Source organism: Hemitrygon akajei, chromosome 6 (genome assembly GCF_048418815.1).
Source record: "Hemitrygon akajei chromosome 6, sHemAka1.3, whole genome shotgun sequence".
In the NCBI taxonomy this organism is placed as follows: Eukaryota; Metazoa; Chordata; class Chondrichthyes; order Myliobatiformes; family Dasyatidae; genus Hemitrygon; species Hemitrygon akajei.
Genome location: NC_133129.1, coordinates 10,074,903 through 10,098,195, shown reverse-complemented (window position 1 = coordinate 10,098,195; position 23,293 = coordinate 10,074,903). Strand labels below are relative to the sequence as shown.

Here is a 23,293-nt window from a genome sequence, read left to right as displayed (position 1 = left end):
CACCATCCCATCACACACTCCCGGGGTCAGACACACAGTGAAGCTCCCTCTACACTGTCCCATCACACACTCCCGGGGTCAGACACAGAGTGAAGCTCCCTCTACACTGTCCCATCACACACTCCCAGAGTCAGACACAGAGTGAAATTCCCTCTACACCATCCCATCACACACTCCCGGGGTCAGACACACAGTGAAGCTCCCTCTACACTGTCCCATCACACTCTCCCGGGGTCAGAAACAGAGTGAAACTCACTCTACACTGTCCCATCACACACTCCCGGGGTCAGACACAGAGTGAAGCTCCCTCTACACTGTCCCATCACACACTCCCAGAGTCAGACACAGAGTGAAACTCACTCTACACTGTCCCATCACACACTCCCTGGGTCAGATACAGAGTGAATCTCACTCCATACCGTCCCATCACACACTCCCGGGGTCAGGCACAGAGTGAAACTCCCTCTACACCGTCCCATCACACACTCCCGGGGTCAGACACACAGTGAAGCTCCCTCTACACTGTCCCATCACACACTCCCGGGGTCAGAAACAGAGTGAAACTCACTCTACACTGTCCCATCACACACTCCCGGGGTCAGACACAGAGTGAAGCTCCCTCTACACTGTCCCATCACACACTCCCAGAGTCAGACACAGAGTGAAATTCCCTCTACACCATCCCATCACACACTCCCGGGGTCAGACACACAGTGAAGCTCCCTCTACACTGTTCCATCACACTCTCCCGGGGTCAGAAACAGAGTGAAACTCACTCTACACTGTCCCATCACACACTCCCGGGGTCAGACACAGAGTGAAGCTCCCTCTACACTGTCCCATCACACACTCCCAGAGTCAGACACAGAGTGAAATTCCCTCTACACCATCCCATCACACACTCGCAATGTCAGACACAGAGTGAAGCTCCCTCTACACTGTCCCATCACACACTCCCGGGGTCAGACACAGAGTGGAGCTGTTCTGAATGTGCTGGGAGAAATCGAGGAAAAACTGCTGTATTAAGGTCATGAGTTACTTTGGAGGTGGTTTGAAATGTCTCTTGGACATCTAAGTGAGTGGCTGTTTTAGTGTGGAAGCTTCGTTTGGAGTTTTTCTGCCAGTTTGGACTGGGTTCGTTGATGGCTACTAACTGCGTAGCACCCAGCTGTGGCCGCTGGCAACTCGCCAGGAATCTGGGTCGCTCCAAAATCGGAGACAAACGCCGTTGTTCCCCCACTGACATTGGGACAACCTCCTTCCATCTTTATCAACGTGACTCACGTTCGGTGTAGGAGCCGAAGCATCATTTGAGACGTCGCGACCTCTCACGGCCTGGAAGTTCTGCAGGACTAACGGAGCCTTTCCTGGCATTAGAGTTTCCGGCACTGAGCCAGCAAGGTACTGTCGAGTACTAACTTTTTCGGCCAGTTACTCAACTCACTCCAGGACTGTATAAGCAGCACCACCGTATCATTCTCGATTCGGACATAGAAGCAACATGCCGGACAGGTCTACAGGAAGTCGCAGGCCTTTGAGGAGTTATGCCTCTCCAGCCTCGGACAACGCCCTGTTTCGGTCGGTGAAGGTGGAACGCGGGGTGCAATGTATTTTGCGTCCTGGAACGACCCTGGAAAAGTGCGCGGAGGCTATGGAGGACTTGTTGGGGAGAGATGATGTTTTGGCCACCAAGAAAAAATTCGGGAAGGCAGTGTTTTATCTGAGGAATGATGAGTTGGTGCACCGGGCTCTCAGTAGGGGGATCACAGTGGAAAACATCTTTTTACAGATGGAGCTGGTGACAACTCCCACACAACACATTGTCCTCGGTCACGTAAAGCATTTCATCCCCAACGAGGACCTGCTTCCCGCACTAGCACGCTTGGGGCAAGTAGGGTCAGAAATAACTGCCATCAGGCACAAATTCAGGAGACGCACCTTCCGTACTGTAATCTCTTTCCAGCGACAGGTATTCAAGCAGCTGGAAAGGGAGGACAAAGTTGAGGGCCGGTTTACTGTCCGGCACAAGGGGGTAGATTATCAGGTGTATTGGAGCTCTGAGCGCCCACGGTGCCATGCGTGCGGGGAGGTGGGGCACTTTCAGAGGGACTGTCCGAACATCTGAAAACCCAGGGAGTCCACTTCAGGAATCAGTGCCCCAGCTACCTCTGCCCCTGATCCCATTCCTGCGCCTACATTTGTGCCTGCCCCTGACCCTGTCTCTACCCCTGTCCCTATTCCTACATCTGTTCCAGTCTCTGCTCCTACCCCTGTGGTTCAGGTGGGTGATCCTGAGGCTACGTGCAGGGAGGTTCAGGCGAGGGACGGGGTGGAGCCTGTGTGGGGAAGGAAAGTGAGGAAGAAATCCAAACACATTAAGAAGTCGGCCCCGAAACTACAGAGCTCACGCCCATTTGCCCTGAAGTGGAGCGGGAGGCTCGGCGAAGTGCACAGTCGGACGGGGTGATGGAAGCGGAGAGTAACGCTCCATCGGTGAATCCCGCACCTGTGTGTTCCTCCGGCTTGAAGAGGAGAAGGGAATGTTCCCCCAAGAGAGCAGGGAATGCAGATGCGGGGGAGTCCCAGAAAGGGGTGGGAATCCGGGTGGAAGTTGTGTCTAACCCTAAATCCCCAGATGTAGCCACCAGTCCTGTGATAGGTGGTGTGGTTGTGCAGGAAGCTAGTGCTAGGCCTGTTTGCACAACTAAAACAGACCTGCAGCCCTCCACCCAGGACTTAGCAGTAAGCGCCTCCCTGGAGGCAAGTGTATTAAACAGTGTGAGCGGAGAGGAGACCAAGCTCTCTTACTGTCAGCATCAGGCTGCCGGTGAATCCCTTGGACCATTGCTGCTGGGGTCCCCTTCATACCTGTCTCCTGGGGAGGGTGATATAACCTGCATGCCGACCCCATCAACTAATGGCCTGCAGGGAGTCCCTGGGGATTTCCCCTCCATCGTCGTAACTGTGGATAAGACTGATGCGACGGTGGAGCCGGAAGGTATGAGGGAGGTACCCCCGCGCAGTGTGGGTTACAAGTGCAGCCACCTTATACAACACACGAGGAGGAAGATAGGGGAACTGTCTGCAGTGAGGGGTCGGAGGGAGACTCTTTTGATAGCGAGACAATGGACATCCTCACTCCTCCTGAGAAATCCCCATTGATACCTGTGGAGGAGATCAAAGAGTTCATTCACTTCTCTGTGGGTGCAAAGCATCGACCTAAACTAGCCTCGCTTCGCTGGCCTAGCATGTCGAGGCTGGTGAAGTCTCTGCGAGTCATCCTCGGACGGAAGGGGAAGGGGAAGGGGAATGCTGTGTCGGGGAATGACAGACAGCAGCTGAAATCCTTCCTGGATGACCTGGTGAGGGACATCAGGGTGAAAAGCAGCCTCGCTCCTTCGGGAGATGGTGGGTCACAGGGTAGTGATGGTAGCAGTTGGGCCCGGAAAGCAAAGAATATTCTTGGTTTTCTTCGGGATAGTGTGGCTGAGGGCGCCACCGCTCTCAGCGGGAAGGATACTGGTGCTGAGGCCTAGTGTGCTCCCGACATGAAATTTACCATAGCTAGTCTTAATGTAAACGGTAGCAGGGGCTCTCTCCATAGATATAACAATCTCTCAGTCCTCAGGGATGGGAGATATGCGATGAGTTTCCTGCAGGAAACCCATACCACCCCAGGGGACAAGTCCGCTTGACTCCTGGAGTGGCAGGGCGGGGTCTACATGAGTCACCTTAGCTCCAACTCTAGCGGGGTGGCGATCCTGTTGGCCCCAACCTTTCAGCCAGAAATTGTAAGAGTCCAAGATGTTGTGCCCGGCCGTCTGCTCCACCTGGCTGTGCGCCTGGATGGGAGTACCACTGTATTTTATCAACGTGTATGCTCCGAGGCACGGGGTGATGCAGACGCGCCTATTCTGTCAACTGTCCACCTTGCTGAGTTCCATCAATCCTGGGGACTGCGTCATCCTCGGGGGAGACTTCAACCGTACCCTCGAGGTGGAGGACCGCTCGGGTCTCCAACGTGACCCAGCATCGGCAAAAAAGTTAAAGGAGCTAGTCGGCTCCTTTGACTTGGTGGACAGCTGGCAGAATCTTCACCCTGACTATAGCGCCTTCTCCAGAAGATCTAGAGAAGTGGGTTCCCGGATAGACCGCCTGTATATCTCTCGGGCTTATATCTCCCGCGTGTCGGCGTCCTCCATGCGGCCGGTGTCGTGCTCGGATCATCACCTTGTGTGGATGGAATTTACTCCTCTGCACTCTCAGGTGGAATCTAGGTATTGGCACTGTAACAACCGGCTGCTGGAGGACAGCCGATTCCGGGATTCTTTCTGAGCGCTCTGGGCCACCTGGAGTTCTGCTCCCTAAGGCTGTGGTGGGATGTGGGCAAAGCCCACATCCGGTTTTTATGTCGGGAGTACACTAGGGAGTCAACAAAGAGGTGGGGCTCTGAGATTGAGTGGCTTGAGAGAGCGTTGCTTGATCTAGAGTCCCATCTTGGTCCGACCGGTGGAGACCAACAGCTGTGGCAGGAATACCAGGAGAAGAAGGACGCACTAAGGAATCTGCAGCTTCAGCAGTCCCAAGGTGCATATGTGAGGTCCCGGATCCAAATGCTGCAAGATTTGGACCGCAGCTCACCCTTCTTCTACTCGTTGGAGAAGAGGAGGGGAGTTCAAAAGCAGCTGGTGGAGCTACTGGCTGCTGATGGCTCCTCCATCTCGGACCCCAACGAAATTATCAACCAAGTCCGCACTTTCTATCGGTCCTTATTCTCACCAGATCCGTCCAATGCAGAGGCATGCAATGAGGTCTGGGAAGATTTGCCAAAGGTCAGCCCAGAGGATGCAGCACGTCTGGACGTTCCCCTGACTCGGGAGGTGCTGTCTACTGCCCTTCGGCAACTCCGGAGGGGCAAGTCCTCTGGCTTAGATAGTCTGAGTGTAGAGTTTTCTCAGGCTTTTTGGGATGTCCTGGGGGTTGATTACAGCCTTGTTCTACGGGAGAGCCTAGCCACCGGGGAAATGCCCCTCTCATGGCGGAGAGCTGTTGTGGTCCTACTGCCCAAGAAGGGAGACCTCCGCCTGCTAAAGAACTGGCATCCGGTCTCCCTCTTGTGCGCGGACTACAAGATCTTCGGCCGGACAATGGCCAACCGTCTTGGTTCAGTACTGAGACAGGTGATCCATCCTGACCAATCTTACACGGTCCCGGGCCACTCCATCCAGGACAATGACCACCTAGTACGGGACCTGATCCACCTGCAGCAGGAGACTGGGTCCCAGGCAGCGTTTCTTTCTCTTGACCAGGAGAAGGTGTTTGACCGGGTAGACCACAGTTTCCTGGTGGGCACTCTGCAGGCCTTTGGGCTCGGACCACACTTTGTGGCCCGAGTTCGGCTCCTATACTCTGCCGCAGAGTGCCTCGTTAAGATCAATGGATCACTGGCAGCGCCCATTCCCTTTAGGAGAGGAGTACGTCAGGGGTGCCCCATGTCTGGTCAATTGTACGTGATCTGTGTTGAGCCATTCCTGAGCCTTCTTCGGTGAAGGCTGACAGGTCTGGTTCTGCGTGAACCGGACATGGAGGTCATCCTCTCGGCCTATGCCAATGATGTACTCCTCATGATGACAGATCCCAATGACTTGCGGAGGATGCGCGAGTGCCAAGAAGTTTTCTCGGCGGCATCCTCCGTTAGGATCAACTGGGCGAAATGTTCCGGACTCTTAGTGGGTCAGTGGCAGGTGGACTCCCTGCCGGAGGAGATGAGAGCTTTTGAGTGGAGCACTAGATGTCTCCTCTATCTGGGAGTCTACCCGAGTCCTTCTGGGGAGACCTGGCTGGCGAACTGGCAGGACCTGGAGACGAAAGTCATGGCCCGGCTGGGGCGGTGGTCAGGCCTACTCAGGATGCTTTCCTATCGAGACAGGGTGGTGGTCATAAACCAGCTGGTGGACTCCATGTTGTGGTATCGGATGGTCACCTTGGCCCCTCCTGCCCCGTTTGTTGTGAGAATGCAGAGGAAGTTAGTGGACTTCTTCTGGGGCAACAGGAAACACTGGGTCTCTGCAGCGGTCTTGAGTCTCCCAGTGGGAAAGGGTGGACAGTTGCTGGTGTGTGTACATACGTGACTGGCGGCTCTCCACCTCAGGACTCTGCAGAGATTCCTTGACGCCGAGCACCCTCCCAGGTGGCACATGTTGGCGACTTTCTTCCTCCGGAGGGGCTGCTGTCTCCACGAAGATATGCAGCTACCACCAGCGGGCGTCAGCCGTTCTGCTTTGCAGAGTCTGCCCGGTTTCTATCAGGACCTACTGAGAGTCTGGAACATGGTTGCCTCAGGTCAGGAAACCCCTCCTCAGGCGGAGGGCGGAGTCCTGGCCGACCCTTCTCCTACCTCAGTGGGTGTCGGTGCGGCTCAGGTGTGTGGACCGACTCAGGCTGAGCTGCTTGTTGGGCCCAGGCCCCGCAATCTTCTCCGAGAGCTAAGTCCACACAACTTGAGCCGTCTCTCCTCGACACCCACCGTCCCATTCAGGGATGCAAGTAGGAGGTATTTGTATGGGCTGCTGCTCCACACCCTCCACTTCCTTGCCCTTGTCCACCGTCCCGACACGCCATGGCAGTCGGTCTTTCCACCTGGAGGTGAGGAGGGTCCCCACTGGAAGTCCCTTTACGAGGGGGTTCTTCCCATGCGACTGGGGGATCTCGGCTGGAGGGTGCTACATAGAGCGGTGCCCTGCAATAAGTTCTTCAGTTTGTACACAGATCTCCCACCCGCATGTCATTTCTGCGGGCTGGAGGAGACCGTGTACCACATGTACATGGAATGTGCGAGGCTGCAGCCCCTTTTTGCGTATTTGCGTGAGCTGCTTCTCGCCTTCTGGCTGCACTTTAGCCACACCCTATTTATATATGGTCATCCAGTAAGGAAGGGGGCATGGAGGGATGAGGATGTCCTAGTCAACTTGCTCCTGGGGCTGGCAAAATCAGCCATCTGAGGGTCTTGGAAACGGGTGGCGGGAGGATCTCCCCGGGCAGACTGCCTGGCAATGTTTAGGGGGTATGTTCGTGATCGGGTGAATATTGAAAAAGAACACGCGCAGTCCACGGCGACCTTAGAGGAGTTTTGAGACCATTGGGCTCCGCGGGGTGTAAATGCCATCGTGGATAGAGATGGCAACATTTTGGTGTAATGTCTATAGTCTATTTGTAGTGAAGTAATTGTGTTTGCCACTGTTTTGTATATATTGTATAGCACCGATATTTGTAATAAAGGATTTTGTAAAAAATAAAGGGGTCAGACACAGAGTGAAACTCCTTCTACACTGTCCCATCACAGACTCCCTGGGTCAGACACAGAGTGAAACTCCTACACTGTCCCATCACAGACTCCCTGGGTCAGACACAGAGTGAAACTCCCTCTACACTGTCCCATCACACACTCCCGGGGTCAGACACAGAGTGAAACTCCCTCTACACTGTCCCATCACACACTCCCGGGGTCAGACACAGAGTGAGGCTCCCTCTACACTGTCCCATCACACACTCCCAGGGTCAGACACAGAGTGAGGCTCCCTCTACACTGTCCCATCACACACTCCCAGAGTCAGACACAGAGTGAGGCTCCCTCTACACTGTCCCATCACACACTCCCGGGGTCAGACACAGAGTGAAACTCCCTCTACACTGTCCCATCACATTAAAATACTGTTCCGGCACTGCAGTTCGACATTCAACACCATAATTCCCTTCAGACAACAGGAAGCTCAGAGACCTCAGCTTGCACCCTCCCTTGTGCTGCTGAACCCTAAACAGGTGGTAAGGATGGGCTCCTCACTTGTCCCTCAATACAGCTGCCCACCACCCCCTGCCCGGGTTGTGTCCTGAGTCCTCTCCTCTACTCCCTTTACACTCATGACTGTGCTGCCACACACAGCTCCAATATGATCAAATTTGCCAATGACACGCCATTGATCGGCCTTGTTTCTAGCAGTGACGAGATAGTCAACAGAGGAGAAGTTAACACCATGACACGGTGGTGCCAAGATAACAACGTCTCCCTCAATGTCCAAAAAACAGAAGAGCTGATTGTGGACTACAGGAGGAATGGAGACAGGCTCACCCCGTTTAACATCAGTGGGTCTGCAGTTGAAAGTGCGAGTAGTTTCAAGTTCCTCAGTATACACATCACTGAAAATTTCACATGGACTGTACACACTGGCTCTGTGGCAAAAAAAAGCACAGCGGTGTCTTTTCCACCTCAGACGACTGAAGAAATTCGGCATGGGCCCCCAAATCCTCAAGACCTTTTACAGGGGCACCATTGGGAGCATCCTGACTGGCTGTATCACCACTTGGTATGGGAACCTTGATCACTGGGCACTGCAGAGAATGGTACAGACAGCCAAGTGGATGTGAACTTCCCTCCACTGAGGATACTTCCAGCAGCAGGTGTGTAAAGAAGGCCTGGAAGATCATCGGGGGTCCAGTCACTCCAACCACAAACTGTTTCAGCTGCTTCTGGCTGGCAAACGGTACCACAGCATTAAAGCCAGGACCAACAGTATCGGGACAGCTTCCTTCTACAAATTCACATGTCTGTACATTGTGACAGAGTCATAATGCAAAGATTTTTACTCCCTCACATTGTGGGACAGATGTAAGATTTAAATAAATTCAATTCAGACAGACACATGCACACAAGTACATACAGACACACACATACATAAATACATAGAGACAGACACATAGAAAACCTACAGCACAATACAGACCCTTCAGCCCACAAAGCTATGCCCAACATGTACTTACCTTAGAACTACCTAGGCTTACCCATACCCTCTATTTGCTAAGCTCCATGTACCCATCCAGGAATCGTTTCCGCCTCCATCACCACTCTCTGTGTAAAACACTTACCCCTGACATCTCTTCTGTACCTACTTCCAAGCATCTTAAAATTAATCCCTCTCGTGCTAGCCATTTCAGCCCTGGGAAAAAGTCTCTGACTATCCACATGCTCAATGCCTCTCATCATCTTATACACCTCTATCAGGTCACCTGTCACCTCTGTCGCTCTAAGGAGAATAGGCCGAGTTCACTCAACCTATTCTCATAAGGCATGTTCCACAATCCAGGCAATATCCTTGTAAATATCTGCACCCTTTCTATGGTTTCCACATCCTTCCTGTAGTGAGGTGACCAGAACTGAGCACAGTTCTCCAAGTGTAGTCTAACCAGGGTCCTATATAGCTGCAACATTACCTCTCGGCTCTTAAACTCAATCCAACGATTGATGAAGGCCAATGCACCAAATGCTTTCTTAACCATAGAGTCAACCTGAGTAGTAGCTTTGCGTGTGCTATGGACTCAGACCCTAAGATCCCTCTGATCCTCCACACTGCCAAGAGTCTTACCATTAATACTATATTCTGCCATCATATTTGACCTACCAAAATGAACCACCTCACACTTATCTGGGTTGAACTCCATCTGCCACAGACGCACAGATACACACCTGGAAAGGTACTGGGCCTGCCCCTGGCTCAGTCCCATGGCCTCTGCGGAGAGTTTGCCCTCATTGAGCAGATCGCCAATGATATCGCTGACCCCACTTAGATCGAGCCGCTCGTCCGGGACTCTATGGAGAGATGCAGAGGAAAAACCAGTGAGGAATGTGGGAGATAAATACCAATGCTGCCCCACTCCCCAGCATGTCACTGGGGTATGGTGTTTATCTCCCTGCCCTGGGGTATAGTGAACATACGTACCTCTCTGTTTCTCCGATTGGTCCACTGTGATCTATAAAGGAAACAGAGGTTATGAATGACCTTTCACTGAATTGTCCATCCAGGGGGAATTGTATCTGGGGCTTAAACAGGAATACCTCCCCCCCCACCACATTATTCCACCCGACACGTGAATCCGAGCTAGAGACACCACAGACCTGAACATTCACAAGATCTGTGGGAAACTCAACAGCTCAGGCAGCATCTGGGGTGAGAGGAACAGTGATCGTTCTCACAGGCAGAAAAGGTGGGGAGGGCTGAGGTGGCAGATGATTTAGAACAGTACAGCACAGGAACAGACCAATCAACCCATAATGTAGTTGAATTTCCCCATGGGGATGAATAAAATATCTATCTATCTATCAAACCAATTTGACTATTCCTATTCCTAATCCTAATCATATTATGCCTCTCCAAATGTTCATAAATCCTGCCTCTCAGGATCTTCTCCATCAATTTACCAACCACTGAAGTAAGACTCACTGGTCTATAATTTCCTGGGCTATCTCTACTCCATTTCTTGAATAAGGGAACAACATCCGCAACCCTCCAATCCTCCGGAACCTCTCCCATCCCTATTGCTGATGCAAAGATCATTGCTAGAGGCTCAGTGATCTCTTCCCTCGCCTCCCACAGTCGCCTGGGGTACATTTCATCTGGTCCTGAAGACTTATCCAACTTGCTTTCCAAAAGCTCATTCTTAATGTCTGTATGCTCAAGGTTTTCAATCCGCTGTAAATCATCCCGACAATCTCCAAGATCCTTTTCCGTAGTGAATACTGAAGCAAAGTATTCATTAAGTACCTCTTCTACCTCCTCCAGTTCCATACACACTTTTCCACTGTCACACTTGATTGGTCCTATTCTCTCACCTCCTATCCTCTTGCTTTTCACATACTTGTAGAATGCCTTGGGGTTTTCCTTAATCCTGCCCGCCAAGGCCTTATCATGGCCCCTTTCTGGCTTTAATTTCATTCTTAAGCTCCTTCCTGCTAGCCTTATAATTTTTAAATCTCTATCATTACCTAGTTTTTTGAACCTTAAGTAAGCATTTCTTTGCTTCTTGACTAGATTTTCTACAGCCTTTGTACATCATGGTTCCTATACCCTACCATCCTTTCCGTCTGTGCTTATGCAGAACACCATGCAAATATCCCCTGAACATTTGCTACATTTCTGCCGTATGTTTCCGAGAACATCTGTTCAAATTTATGCTTCCAAGTTCCTTTTGTTACCTAAAGTTGTAGAATTTGATATTGAGCTCTGCAGCTGCAGTATTTCCAGATACACAGAGTACTGGAAGAACTCAGCAGGACATGCAGCAACTATGGAGCAGCCAGCTGAGTGGTCTCAACCCTCAACATAACTGTCTATTTCCCTCCAGATATGCTGCCCGGCTCAGAGTTCCTGCAGTGCTCCAGATTCCAGCATCTGCAGTCTTTTGTCAAAGTGTGTGTATGTTACCATACACCACATTGAGATTCATTATCTGGTAGGCATTTACAGGAAATCAAAGAAACACAATGGAGGCCCTCCGTCGGTCTGGGTTGACCATGGATCCTAGCTCTCTCACAAGCCAGGGCAGTACGATACAGAGAGCAAGCTGTTGCCTCTGTACCTGGCTCCCTCTCTCCACGCATCCGATGAATCCAAAGGAACGGCAGAGACTGACAGTTTGGTACCAGCAGCGTCACAGGAATTGCCAGTCAGTGTTGAATTCAACATAGGATTGCCTTAGGAACTCCAGCTCCGGATTTTTCCTTCAGGTTTACTCCCAATGCCTTCCTCCTCAGTGGGTAGAGTTGCAAGGCAGCAGAGGTTTGAGATCAGAGTTTTCCTTCCTGTAGATGAGCTGCCAACCACAGATGACAAGGCCCATTTGCCTGAGGCAATTAGCTTTAAGGCACCAGTAACCCACCTTTGCCTGTCATCCTGGCAAAGGTGGGTTACTGTCGGTAGAAATGGTTCTGCTAGGCTAAACCACATGTGAAGATCAGGAACTGCACTTGGTTGTCAGAGGCTATTTGAGACATGCGCCATTGGGAGCATTTAATAAGTAGTAGGAGGTACCCGCTACCTCTTTCAACTATGGCAACCAAGAAATACAACAGAATTTACAAAAATCTATACATTAGCAAAGACTGACAAACAACTACTCTGCAAAAGAAAGCAAACTAAGCAAATAAAAATAAATAATACTAGAACATGAGTTTGAAAGGTTGAACAAGTTAGGTCTCTATTCATTGGAGCGTAGAAGGTTGAGGGGGGATTTGATTGAGGTATTTAAAATTTTGAGAGGGATAGATAGAGTTGACATGAATAGGCTGTTTCCATTGAGAGTAGGGGAGATGCAAACGAGAGGACATGATTTGAGAGTTAGGGGGCAAAAGTTTAAGGGAAACACGAGGGGGTATTTCTTTACTCAGAGAGTGATAGCTGTGTGGAATGAGCTTCCTGTAGAAGTAGTAGAGGCCAGTTCAGTTGTGTCATTTAAGGTAAAATTGGATAGGTATATGGACAGGAAAGGAGTGGAGGGTTATGGGCTGAGTGCGGGTAGGTGGGACTAGGTGAGATTAAGAGTTCGGTACGGACTAGGAGGGCCGAGATGGCCTGTTTCCGTGCTGTGATTGTTATATGGTTATATGGTAAAGAGTCCTTGAAAGTGAGTCTGTAGGTCAGAGAATCAGTTCAGAGTTTCGTTGAGTAATGTTATCCACGGTTCAGGAACTTGATTGACAGGTAATAACTGTTTCTGAACCTGGTGGTGTGAGTCCTGAGGCTCCTGTACCTCCTTCCCTTCCTGGTGGTAGCAGAAAGAGAGCATGGCCTGGGTGGTGGAGGACTCCGATGATGGCTGCCGCTTTCCCGTGACAGTGCTCCACGTAAATGTGCTCAGTGGTGGTGGGGTGCAGGTGTAGGGCACTCCTGTCCTCCGCCAGCCTGCAGGTCACCCTTGGGCAAGGTGTAACACCTGATTAGCTCCCCGATCAGGGTCACGTGAAGCCATGAGAGTAGGTGGTGCATATCACAATTCCTGGCTATATGACCACGACTGCCAGGCAGACAATATCTGAAGAATATTGACAATGGCTGGAGTCACCAGCAGAAAAATTTGTTAAGAACAATCATGGTCATGGAAAGACCGTGATCGCTCATGTGATGACATGGCTCATAATGTTCAAACGAATGGTGGGGAAGGCTTTCCCTGTGATAGACTGGGCTGTATCCACTACTTATGACAGACGTTTCTATTCCTGAGCTTTGCTCTTGTGTCTGCACTGAGAATGTCCTCCCCACTCAGCCCCTCGGTGAGATTAACAATCTGCTCACCTTCCCTTGTCTGTTCATTATTCTGGGTGAATACACCAGTTCCTAACTGACCTGTTGCTTTGAAAGATAAAGAGATTTACGGAGTAGCTGTATTTGTTATATCTACATTGAAACATAATGAAATGTGTTGTTTGGTCAACCACCAGTACAGACCGAGAACGAGCTGGCCGCAGCTCGTAAGTGTCACCACGCTTCCGGTGCCAAAACAGCACTCTCGACTTTAACCCTAACCCTTAGCAATGTGGAAGGAAAGCCAAGCAATCACGGGGAGAAGTTTATAGAGAGCAGATCGAATTTAACCCTGAGCTTACAGCTGGCACACTAACCTCTTCGCCACTGTGCCGTTCTGATTGGATCCAGATTGAAGTGGCTTGAAGGTTGGGCTCACCCAACAGACACTCAGTCGCTGAGGTATAGAGAACTACAAAGTAGTGAAAATGGGGATCCGAATGGGTGGGTACAGCTGGGGTGGGCAGAAGGTTCTGTTCCTGTGACCCTAGGAGCTACAACTACTGCCTTAAAACCACCTGCTCACACCCCTCTTCAGCATCCTCACCCTCAATCTCCTCCCCAGCACAAAGCCACCTTCACCCCTTCCTATCTCGGCCAAGCTCTCAGGCTGGCTGCCGATTCCCCTTTCTCCCTCATTATGTTGAAGAGGTCTCCCGCACCACCCCCCCCCCCCCCCCCACTCTGGCAGTGGTTACCAGCACACTGCCGACTGTCATCAGCGGGTGTTGAGTGGTGGTCCTGTCCTCCTCGCACCACCTTGCCCCTTGCTTCCTCCTGGATGAGAGGCGACACTGGGGTGAGAGGTGACCAGGAGGAGAGATGGGCCGAGCCGTCACCCCCCCTGGATCCCAGGGTAGCTGCTGCTGCTGCCAGTACTCGCGGAGACCCGCCATTGGTACGTCGGTTTGAGCTCCAGCGTTCACAGCATCCAGTGGTCCGCTTTGCCTCAGCTGCCTCCTGGCCTGTGAGGGGTTGGGTGGACAGGATTGGACACCTGCTCTGGCAGGATCCGGCAGCTTCACGCAGGGGACACCGGTCCACAGCCTCCTCCTCAGCTGGCTCACAGGTCGCGCACAAATCTACCGCAAAACACAATGGGTAAGGCCGAGGGTTAAAGGTGGTGTTCACAGTTGACCAGAGGAACTCAGCGAGCCAAGCAGCACCTGCCGGGTGGGGAGGAAGTGACAACCTTTTGGGTTGGAAGGAGGTTTGGGAAACATCCAGAGCAGACTGGGGCTGGAAAGAACAGTCCAGGACAAGAACAGATTCTTTGGCCCACCAAGCTGTGCTAAACTAATTAAACATACAGATAAACTCAGCCCTTCTGCCTATACAATGACTATATCCTTCCATTCTCTGCAAGTTCATGAGCCTCTATCATATCTGCCTCTACTGCCATTCCAGGCACCCACCAGTCTGTAATAATCTGCCCCACACATCACCTTTGAACCGACATCTATCATCTTCAACGGGGTTGATGGGTGCAATACGCACAAAATGCTGGAGGAACTCAGCAGGCCAGGCAGCATCTACGGGAAAAAGTACTGTCGAGGTTTTGGGCTGAAACCCTTTGGCAGGACTGGAGAAAAAAAGCTGAGGATGAGATTTTAAAAGTGGGGGGAGGGGGGAGAGAAAAACCAGGGGACAGGTAAAACCAGGAGGGGGAGGGATGAAGTAAAGGGCTGGGAAGTTGATTGGTGAGATGAGGTGAGAGAGGGAAAAGGGGATGGGTTGGAGGCTACCCAAATGGAATTGTAAGGTGTTGTTCCTCCAACCTAAGTGTGGCCTCATCGTGACAATGGATGAGCCCATGGATGGACATATCGGAATGGGAATGGGAAATGGAATTAAAATGGGTGGCCTCTGGGAGATCCTGTTTGCTCTGGCAGATGGAGCGTCGATGCTCGGCAAAGCGGTCTCCTAATCAATGTTGGATCTCATAGGTATACAGAAGGCCACACCAGGAGCACCAGAATCAGTATATGACCCCAAGAGACTCACAGGTGAAGTGTCGCCTCACCTGAAGGTACTGTGTGGGGCCCTGAATAGTAGCAAGGGGCAGGTGAAGCACTTGTTCTGCTTGAAAGGATAAGTGTCAGGAGGGAGATCAGTGGGAAGGGATGACTGGAGAAGGAAGCTGAGTAGGGAGTGATCCCTGTGGAAAGCAGAAAGTGCGGGGGAGGGAAAGGTGTACTTGGTGGTAGGATCTAGTTGGAGGTGGCAAAAGTTTTGGAGAATTACGTGCTGAATGCAGAGGCTGGTGGGGTGGTAGGTGAGGACAAGAGGAACCCTGTCCCTGGTAGGATAGCAGGAGGATGGGGTAAGAGCAGATATGTGTGAAATGGAGGAGATGTGGTTGAGGGCAGTGTTGATGGTGGAGGAAGGGAAGCCCCTTTCTTTGAAAAAGGAGGACATCTCCTTCATTATAATGAGAAGCCTCATCCTGAGAGCAGATGTGGTGGAGACAAAGGAACTGAGAAAAGGGGATGGTATTTTTACAAGTAGTAGGGTAGGACCAGGTATACTCTAGGTAGCTGTGGGAGTCCGTAGGTAGACATCGGTGGATAAGCTATTTCCGGAGATAGAGACAGTGAGATCGAGAAAGGGAAGGGAAGTGTCAGAAATGTACCAGGTGAATTTGAGGGCAAAGGAGATGAAGTCAACAAGTTCAGCACGGGTGCAGGAAGCAGCACCAATGCAATCATTGACGTAGCTGAGGAAAAGTGTGGGACGGTCACCAATGTATGCTTGGAACATAGACTGTTCCATGTAACTGACAAACAGGCAGGCATAGCTGGGACCCATGCAAGTGCCCATGGCCTTTCCTGCTGGATGCTGAGTTCCTCCAGCATTTTGCGTGTGTTGCTCGGATTTCCAGCATCTGCAGATTTTCTCTTGTTTGGAATTGACAGGTTCTTGATTAGTTACAGTGTCAAAGGTTATGGGGAGAAGGCAGCTGAGTGGGGTTGAGAGGGATAATAAATCAGCCAGAATTGAATGGTGGAGCAGACTTGATGGGCCAAATGGCCTAATTTTGCTCCTACATCTTATTTGCTGATGATACACAGATTGGAAGTGTAGTAGACAGTGAGGAAGGTTTTCAAAGCTTGCAGAGGGATCTGGACCAGCTGGAAAAATGGGCTGAAAAATGGCAGATGGAGTTTAATGCGGACATGTGTGAGGTATTGCACTTTGGAAGGAAAAACCAAGGTAGAACATACAAGGTAAATGGTAGGGCACTGAGGAGTGCAGTAGAACAGAGGGATCACACAGATACAAAATTCCCTAAAAGTGGCTTCACAGGTAGATAGGGTTGTAAAGAGAGCTTTTGGTACATTGGCCTTTATAAATCAAAGTATTGAGTATAAGAGTTGGAATGTAATGGTCAGGTTGTATAAGGCAGTGGTGAGGCTGAATTTGGAGTATTGTGTTCAGTTTTGGTCACCGAATTACAGGAAGGATATTAATAACGTTGAAAGAGTGCAGAGAAGGTTTACAAGGATGTTGCTGGGACTTGAGAAACTGAGTTACAGAGAAAGGTTGAATAGGTTAGGACTTTATTCCCTGGAGCGTAGGAGAATGAGGGGTGATTTGATAGAGGTGTATAAAATTATGATGGGTATAGATAGAGTGAATGCAAGCAGGCATTTTCCACTGAGGTTAGGGGAGAAAAAAACCAGAGGACATGGGTTAAGGGTGAAGGGGGAAAAGTTTAAAGAGAACATGGGGGGGGGGGGGGCTTCTTCACACAGAGAGTGGTGGGAGTGTGGAATGAGCAACCAGTTGAATTGGTAAATGCAGGCTCACTTTTGGAACATTTAAGAAAAACTTGGACAGGTACATGGATGAGAGGGGTTTGGAGGGATATGGTCCAGGTGCAGGTCAGTGGGATTAGGCAGAAAAACAGTTCAACACAGCTAAGAAGGGCCAAAAGGCCTGTTTCTGTGTTGTAATATTCTATGGTTCTGTGGTAACACAGTTAATGCTAGGACCCTTAACATTGCCTATAGACAGAGCAATCTTAAGGCCCAAGTTCATTGATCCATTAAAGTGGTCGCACAGGTTGATAATTGACAGAGTGGTAAAGAAGGTGTGTGGTATATTTGTCTTAATTAGTCACATTGAGCTCAAAAGTCAGGAAGTTCTGTTGGTTCAGCCACATCTGGAGTACTGCAGTCACTTTGGGCTGCCTCATTATAAACAGGATGTGGAGGTTTTGTTGAGGGAGACCTTGAAGGAGACTAATTTTGAAATTGCAGGGACCCTGGCAGATATAGTTAAAATATCTGTATCTACGGGTGAGGTGCCGGAGGATCGGAGGATAGCTCATATTGTTCCGTTGTTTAAAAAAGGCTCTAAAAGTAATCTGGGAAATTACAGGCCGGTAAGTTTGACGTTGGTAGTAGGTAAAGTATTGGAAGGAGTACTAAGAGATAGGATCTACAAGTATTTAGATAGACAGGGACTTATTAGGGAGAGTCAACATGGCTTTGTGCGTGGTAGGTCATGTTTAACAAATCTATTAGAGTTTTTCGAGGAGGTTACAAGGAAAGTGGATGAAGGGAAGGCAGTGGATGTTGTATACGTGGACTTCAGTAAGGCCTTTGACAAGGTCCCGCATGGGAGGTTAGTTAGGAAGATTCAGTTGCTCGGTATACATGGTGAGGTAGTAAATTGGATTAAACATTGGCTCAATGGGAGAAGTCAGAGAGTGGTAGTGGAGGATTGCTTCTCTGAGTGGAGGCCTGTGACTAGTGGTATGCCACAGGGATCAGTGCTGGGTCCATTGTTATTTGTCATCTATATCAATGATCTGGATGATAATGTGGTAAATTGGATCAGCAAATTTGCCGATGATACAAAGATTGGAGGTGTAGTGGACAGTGAGGAAGGTTTTCAAAGCTTGAAGAGGGATCGGGACCGGCTTGAAAATGGCAGATGGAGTTTAATACAGATAAGTGTGAGGTGTTGCACTTTGTAAGGAAAAACCAAGGAAGTTTGACAAGGTAAATGGTAGGGCACCGAGGAGTGCAGTGGAACAGAGGGATCTGGGAATACAGATACAAAATTCCCTAAAAGTGGCATCACAGGTAGATAGGGTTGTAAAGAGAGGTTTTGGTACATTGGCCTTTGTAAATCAAAATATTGAGTATAAGAGTTGGAATGTTATGGTGAGGTTGTATAAGGCATTGGTGAGACTGAATTTGGAGTATTGTGTTCAGTTTTGGTCACCGAATTACAGGAAGGATATTAATAAGGTTGAAAGAGTGCAGAGAAGGTTTACAAAGATGTTTCCGGGACTTGAGAAACTGAGTTACAGAGAAAGGTTGAATAGGTTAGGACTTTATTCCCTGGAGCATAGGAGAATGAGGGGTGATTTGATAGAGGTATGTAAAATTATGATGGGTATAGATAGAGTGAATGTAAGCAAGCTTTTTCCACTGAGGCTAGGGGAGAAAAAAACCAGAGGACATGGGTTAAGGGTGAAGGGGGAAAAGTTTAAAGGGAACATTGGGGGGGCTTCTTCTCACAGAGAGTAGTGGGAGTGTGGAATGAGCTGCCAGATGAAGTGGTGAATGCAGGCTCACTTTTAACATTTAAGAAAAACTTGGACTGGTACATGGATGAGAGGGGTTTTGGAGGGATATGGTCCAGGTGCAGGTCAGTGGGACTAGGCAGAAAAACAGTTCGACACAGCTAAGAAGGGCCAAAAGACCTGTTTCTGTGTTGTAATGTTCTATGGTACAGAAGAGGTTCACTAGGATGCTGCCTGAATTTGAAGGACTGAGAGAGGCTGCAGAAATTTATGCTTTTTTCTGGAGCAACAGAGGCTAATGAGTGCCTAATAGATGTTTATAAAAGTTTTGAGAGATACGGATAGGGCAGACAGCTGGTATCTTTTTCCTGACAGGATGTGAGAAAAAAATATGTAGACCAGGCCTCCGTTGAGTTCAGCAGAATTACTTTGAAGCCCTGGTTCAGCCTGGGGAACGTTGCATTTACTCTGTCAGTCCCCCAGGGAAGAGAACCTGGGGTCATCGAGAAAGGGGTTGGCTTCTCAGGGCTGAGTTCAGAGAGCGAGGGCTCTCTCTTTGGAGAGGTCACTTGATGGAGGTGCACAAGAGGATAACAGACATAGACTGAGTGGACAGTCAAGACTTTTTCCCCAGGGTGGAAATGGCTAATACAAAGGGGCAGAATTTTAAGGTGATTAAGTATAGAACAGATATCAGAGGCAGATTTTTTACACAGAGAGTGGTGGGAGTGTGGAACATACTGCCAGGGATGGTGATAGAGGCAGATACATTAGGGTCACATGAATTATATAAAAATGGAGGGCTATGTGGAAGGGAAGGGTCAGATTGATTTTAGAGTGTCACAATATTGTGGGTGAAGGGGCCTGTACTGTGCTGTACCGTACTACGTTCTATGAGAAGAAACATTTTGAGCCATCCCAAGGGGTGTAGAGACTCAGTCCCTGAGGATGTTTAGAAGCAAGACTGGTGGATTTCTAGACTTTAGGGAATGAAGGGATACAAGGATAGTGTTGAGTGAGGTCGAAGATCACCTCATTGAATGGTACAGCAGTCTTAAGGGGTTGAAAGGCCTTGCCCTCCCCTATGTCTCATGTAAGTACTGGGCAGACTTCGCTCGAAGAGGCATATGCAGCCAGGTGCTGCTGGAAGATGACAGCGGGTTCTCTGTGCGCAGAGATTTAATCAGCCATCACAGGATGTTTCTTACAGGCAGGAACAGTTTCTTTGTTCAGCTGCAGTCTGCTAGGGTCTGGCGGTTTGGTTACCTGTCTGAAGTAAGCTTCCTGAGAATGCACGGCTCACAACAACAAAGGAAATGGGGGAGGAGGGTGTGGAAGTGTAACAGCTTCCTGCGTTGTCCTTATCTCAGTCTGATTTTATCATCAACAACGAACTCTTGGCCACCCACACATCCCACTGTTCAGTGTCGCTCACTGTGACAAAAAAACCAGCGTACCCTGTGCCAGCGGTGAATCGGAGTGGTCTGTTGGTCCCCGCAGATCGACTGCACAGGCCAGGTGCTCGATGGTGTTTATCAGCTGTTAGAGAGAAAACTCTGTTTTTAACGACATGAGAACATGCAAAACAGTTAGCCACACGGTCCGCCGAGCCTGCTCTGCCATTCAATACGATCAAAGCTGAACTGGCTGCCGATTCCGGTTCACCTAGCTGCCTTTTCCCAGAACCCTTAATTCCACCACTACACAAACAGCTATCTAACTTTAAACACAAGAGATCCTGCAGATGCTGGAAATCCACAGAAACACACACAGAATGCTGGAGGAACTCAGCAAGTCAGGCAGCATCTATGAGGGGAATAACTGTTGACGTATTGGGCCGAGACCCTTCGTCCAAGTAAATATGCATTAACTATACTTAATGAGGTAGCCTCTACTGCCTCTCTGGGCAGAGAATTCCACAGATTCACTACTGTCTGGGAAAAGCAATTCTGGTGATGTTAGCAAATACATCTGTGCTCCCCACTCTTGCTTCTCAGTATCAAATGGGCAGGCGTGGAGGGGAAGGAATCATGTGCTTGATCATTGTCAGGCACCAGAATTCACACAGATCACACGACCTGTACAGAGGGAGAGAAGCATTATCAGATTCGCAGCCTAACTTCAGAACCGCATTCCACCCCTTCATTACTTGGCTCACTGCTGCCAGAAGCCCTCACTAATATCCAAAATAGTTCCAGGTGTGCCCATTCCATTCCACTCTCCCTCCTCTGGGAATACAGATCCATAATTCCGGGAAAGTGGCGTCACAGGTAGATAGGGTTGTAAAGAAAGCTTTTGGCACAATGGCCTCGTAAATCAAGTGGAGGAGTTGGGATGTTATGTTGAGTGGAGGAGTTGGGATGTTGTTGAGTGGAGGAGTTGGGATGTTATGTTGAGTGGAGGAGTTGGGATGTTGATTAGAGGAGTTGGGATATTATGTTGCGTGCAGGAGTTGTGACGTTATGTTGAAGTTGTATAAGATGTTGGTGAGACCAACTTTGGAGTTTTGTGTGCATTTCTGGTCACCTATACAGGGAAGATATCAATAAGATTGAAAGAGTGCAGAGAAAATGGGACTTGAGGACCTGAGTTGTAGGAAAAGGTTGAATAGGTTACGACTTTATTCACTTGAACATAAGAAAAACAGGGGAGATTAGATAGAGGTATACAAAATTATGAGGGGTATAAATAGAGCAAATGCAAGCAGGCTTTTTCCACTGAGGTTGGGTAAGACCATAAGGTATAGAAGAAGAATTAGGGTATTTGGCCCATATTGAGTCCACTCTGCCATTTCACCATAGGTAATCAATTATCCCTCTCAACCCTAACCTGCTGCCTTCTCCCCATATCCCTTCATGACCTGACTACCAAGTACATATCAACCTCTGACTTAAATATACCCAATAATGGCCTCAACAGCACCTGTGACAAAGAATCCCACAGATTCACCACTCTCTAGCAAATTAAATTCCTTATCAACTCCGTTCTAAAAGGACGCCCCTCTATTCAGTGTCCTCTGGCCTTAAGACTCACTCTCCACAGGAAACATCTCTCCACATTCACTCTATCTATGGCTTTCAACATTCAATAGGTTTCAATGAGGTCACCCTCATGCCTCTGAATTCCAGTGAGTAGAGGTCCAGAGCCATCTAACGCTCTTCATATGATAAGCTTTTCAATCCAGAATAATTTTTGTGAATCTGCTTTGAACCCTCTCCAAAGTCAGCACATCCTTTCCTAGATAAGGGGCTCCAAACTGCTCACAATACTTCAAGTAAGGCCCCACCAGTGTGTTATAAAGCCTCAACGTTACATTCTTACTTTTATATTCCAGTCCTCTTAAAACATAGCAACATAAGAAATAGGAGCAGGAGTAGACCATCTGGCCTTTCGAGCCTGCTCCGCCATTCAATAAGATCATGGTTGATCTGGCCATGGACTCAACACCACCTACCTACTTTTCCCCATAACCCTGAATTCCCCCTACCATGAAAAAATCTATTCAACCTTGAATATATTTACTGAGGTAGCTTCCACTTCCTCATTGGGCAGAGAATTCCAGATTCACCACTCTCTGGGAAAAGCAGTTCCTCTTCATCTCCATCCTACATCTACTCCCCAGAATCTTGAGGTTATGTCCCCTAGTTGTAGTCTCACCTACCAGTGGAAACAACTTTCCTAACTCTATCTTAGTCTATCCCTTTCATAATTTTATATGTTTCCATAAGATCTCCTCTCATTCTTCTGAATTCCAGTGAGTACAGTCCCAGGCACCTCAATCTCTCCTAACAGTCTAACCCCTCATCTCTGGAATCAACCTGGTGAACCTCCTCTGCACCGCCTCCAAAGCCAGTATATCCTTCCTCAAATAAGGAGACCAGAACTGCACACAATACTCCAGGTGCGGCCTCACCAGTAGCCTGTACAGTTGCAATATAATCTCCCTGCTCTTAAATTCAGTCCCCCCACCAATGAAGGCCGACATTACATTTGCCTTCTTGATGGTCTGCTGCACCTGCAAACCAACCTCTTGTGATTCATGCACAAACACTCCCAAGTCCCTCTGCACAGCAGCATGCTGCTATTTTTACTATTTAAATAATAATCTGATCTTCCATTTTTCCTTCCAATGTGGATGACCACGTATTTACCAATATTGTACTCCATCTGCCAGACGCTTGCCCACTCACTTAACTTATCTATATCTCTCTGAAGACTCTCTGTATCTTCTATACAAATTGCTTTTCCACTTAATTTGGTGTCTTCAGCAAACTTAGATACACTACACTCCGTCCCATTCCCCACCACCCCCCCAACAGTACTCAAAGTGGGATATTTATTATTGAGGGGAACAGACACAAGGCTACTTATATAACACAAAAATACAACTGCAGATGCTGTGGATCAAAGAATACAAACACAACGCTGGAAGAACTCAGCAGGTCAGGCAGCATCCATGAGAAAAGAGTAGCCAACGTTTCGGGCCGAGACCCTTCATCAGGAATGGGGGGGAAGAGAGGGTCGAAGCCCAGTAATAGAGATAGGGGAGGGGGTAGGACCTAGAGGTGCCAGGTGGAAAACCAATCAGAGGAAAGATAAAGGGGGAGGGGGAGGGGATAAGCATGAA

General features: G+C 49.2%; 1 protein-coding gene across 1 annotated transcript in view; it reads right to left on the bottom strand.

Moving 5' to 3' along the window:
- Positions 1 to 23,293, bottom strand: part of cplane1 (ciliogenesis and planar polarity effector 1) — a 349,043-nt gene that overhangs the window by 15,091 nt on the left and 310,659 nt on the right. Inside the window, exons 43-46 of the mRNA XM_073047849.1 lie at positions 20,124 to 20,205; positions 13,826 to 14,209; positions 9,771 to 9,801; positions 9,518 to 9,640 (exon numbers count right to left, since the gene is read on the bottom strand). Of these exons, the coding sequence (XP_072903950.1) occupies positions 9,518 to 9,640; positions 9,771 to 9,801; positions 13,826 to 14,209; positions 20,124 to 20,205 (620 nt within the window). The remainder of the gene's footprint in view (positions 1 to 9,517; positions 9,641 to 9,770; positions 9,802 to 13,825; positions 14,210 to 20,123; positions 20,206 to 23,293) is intronic.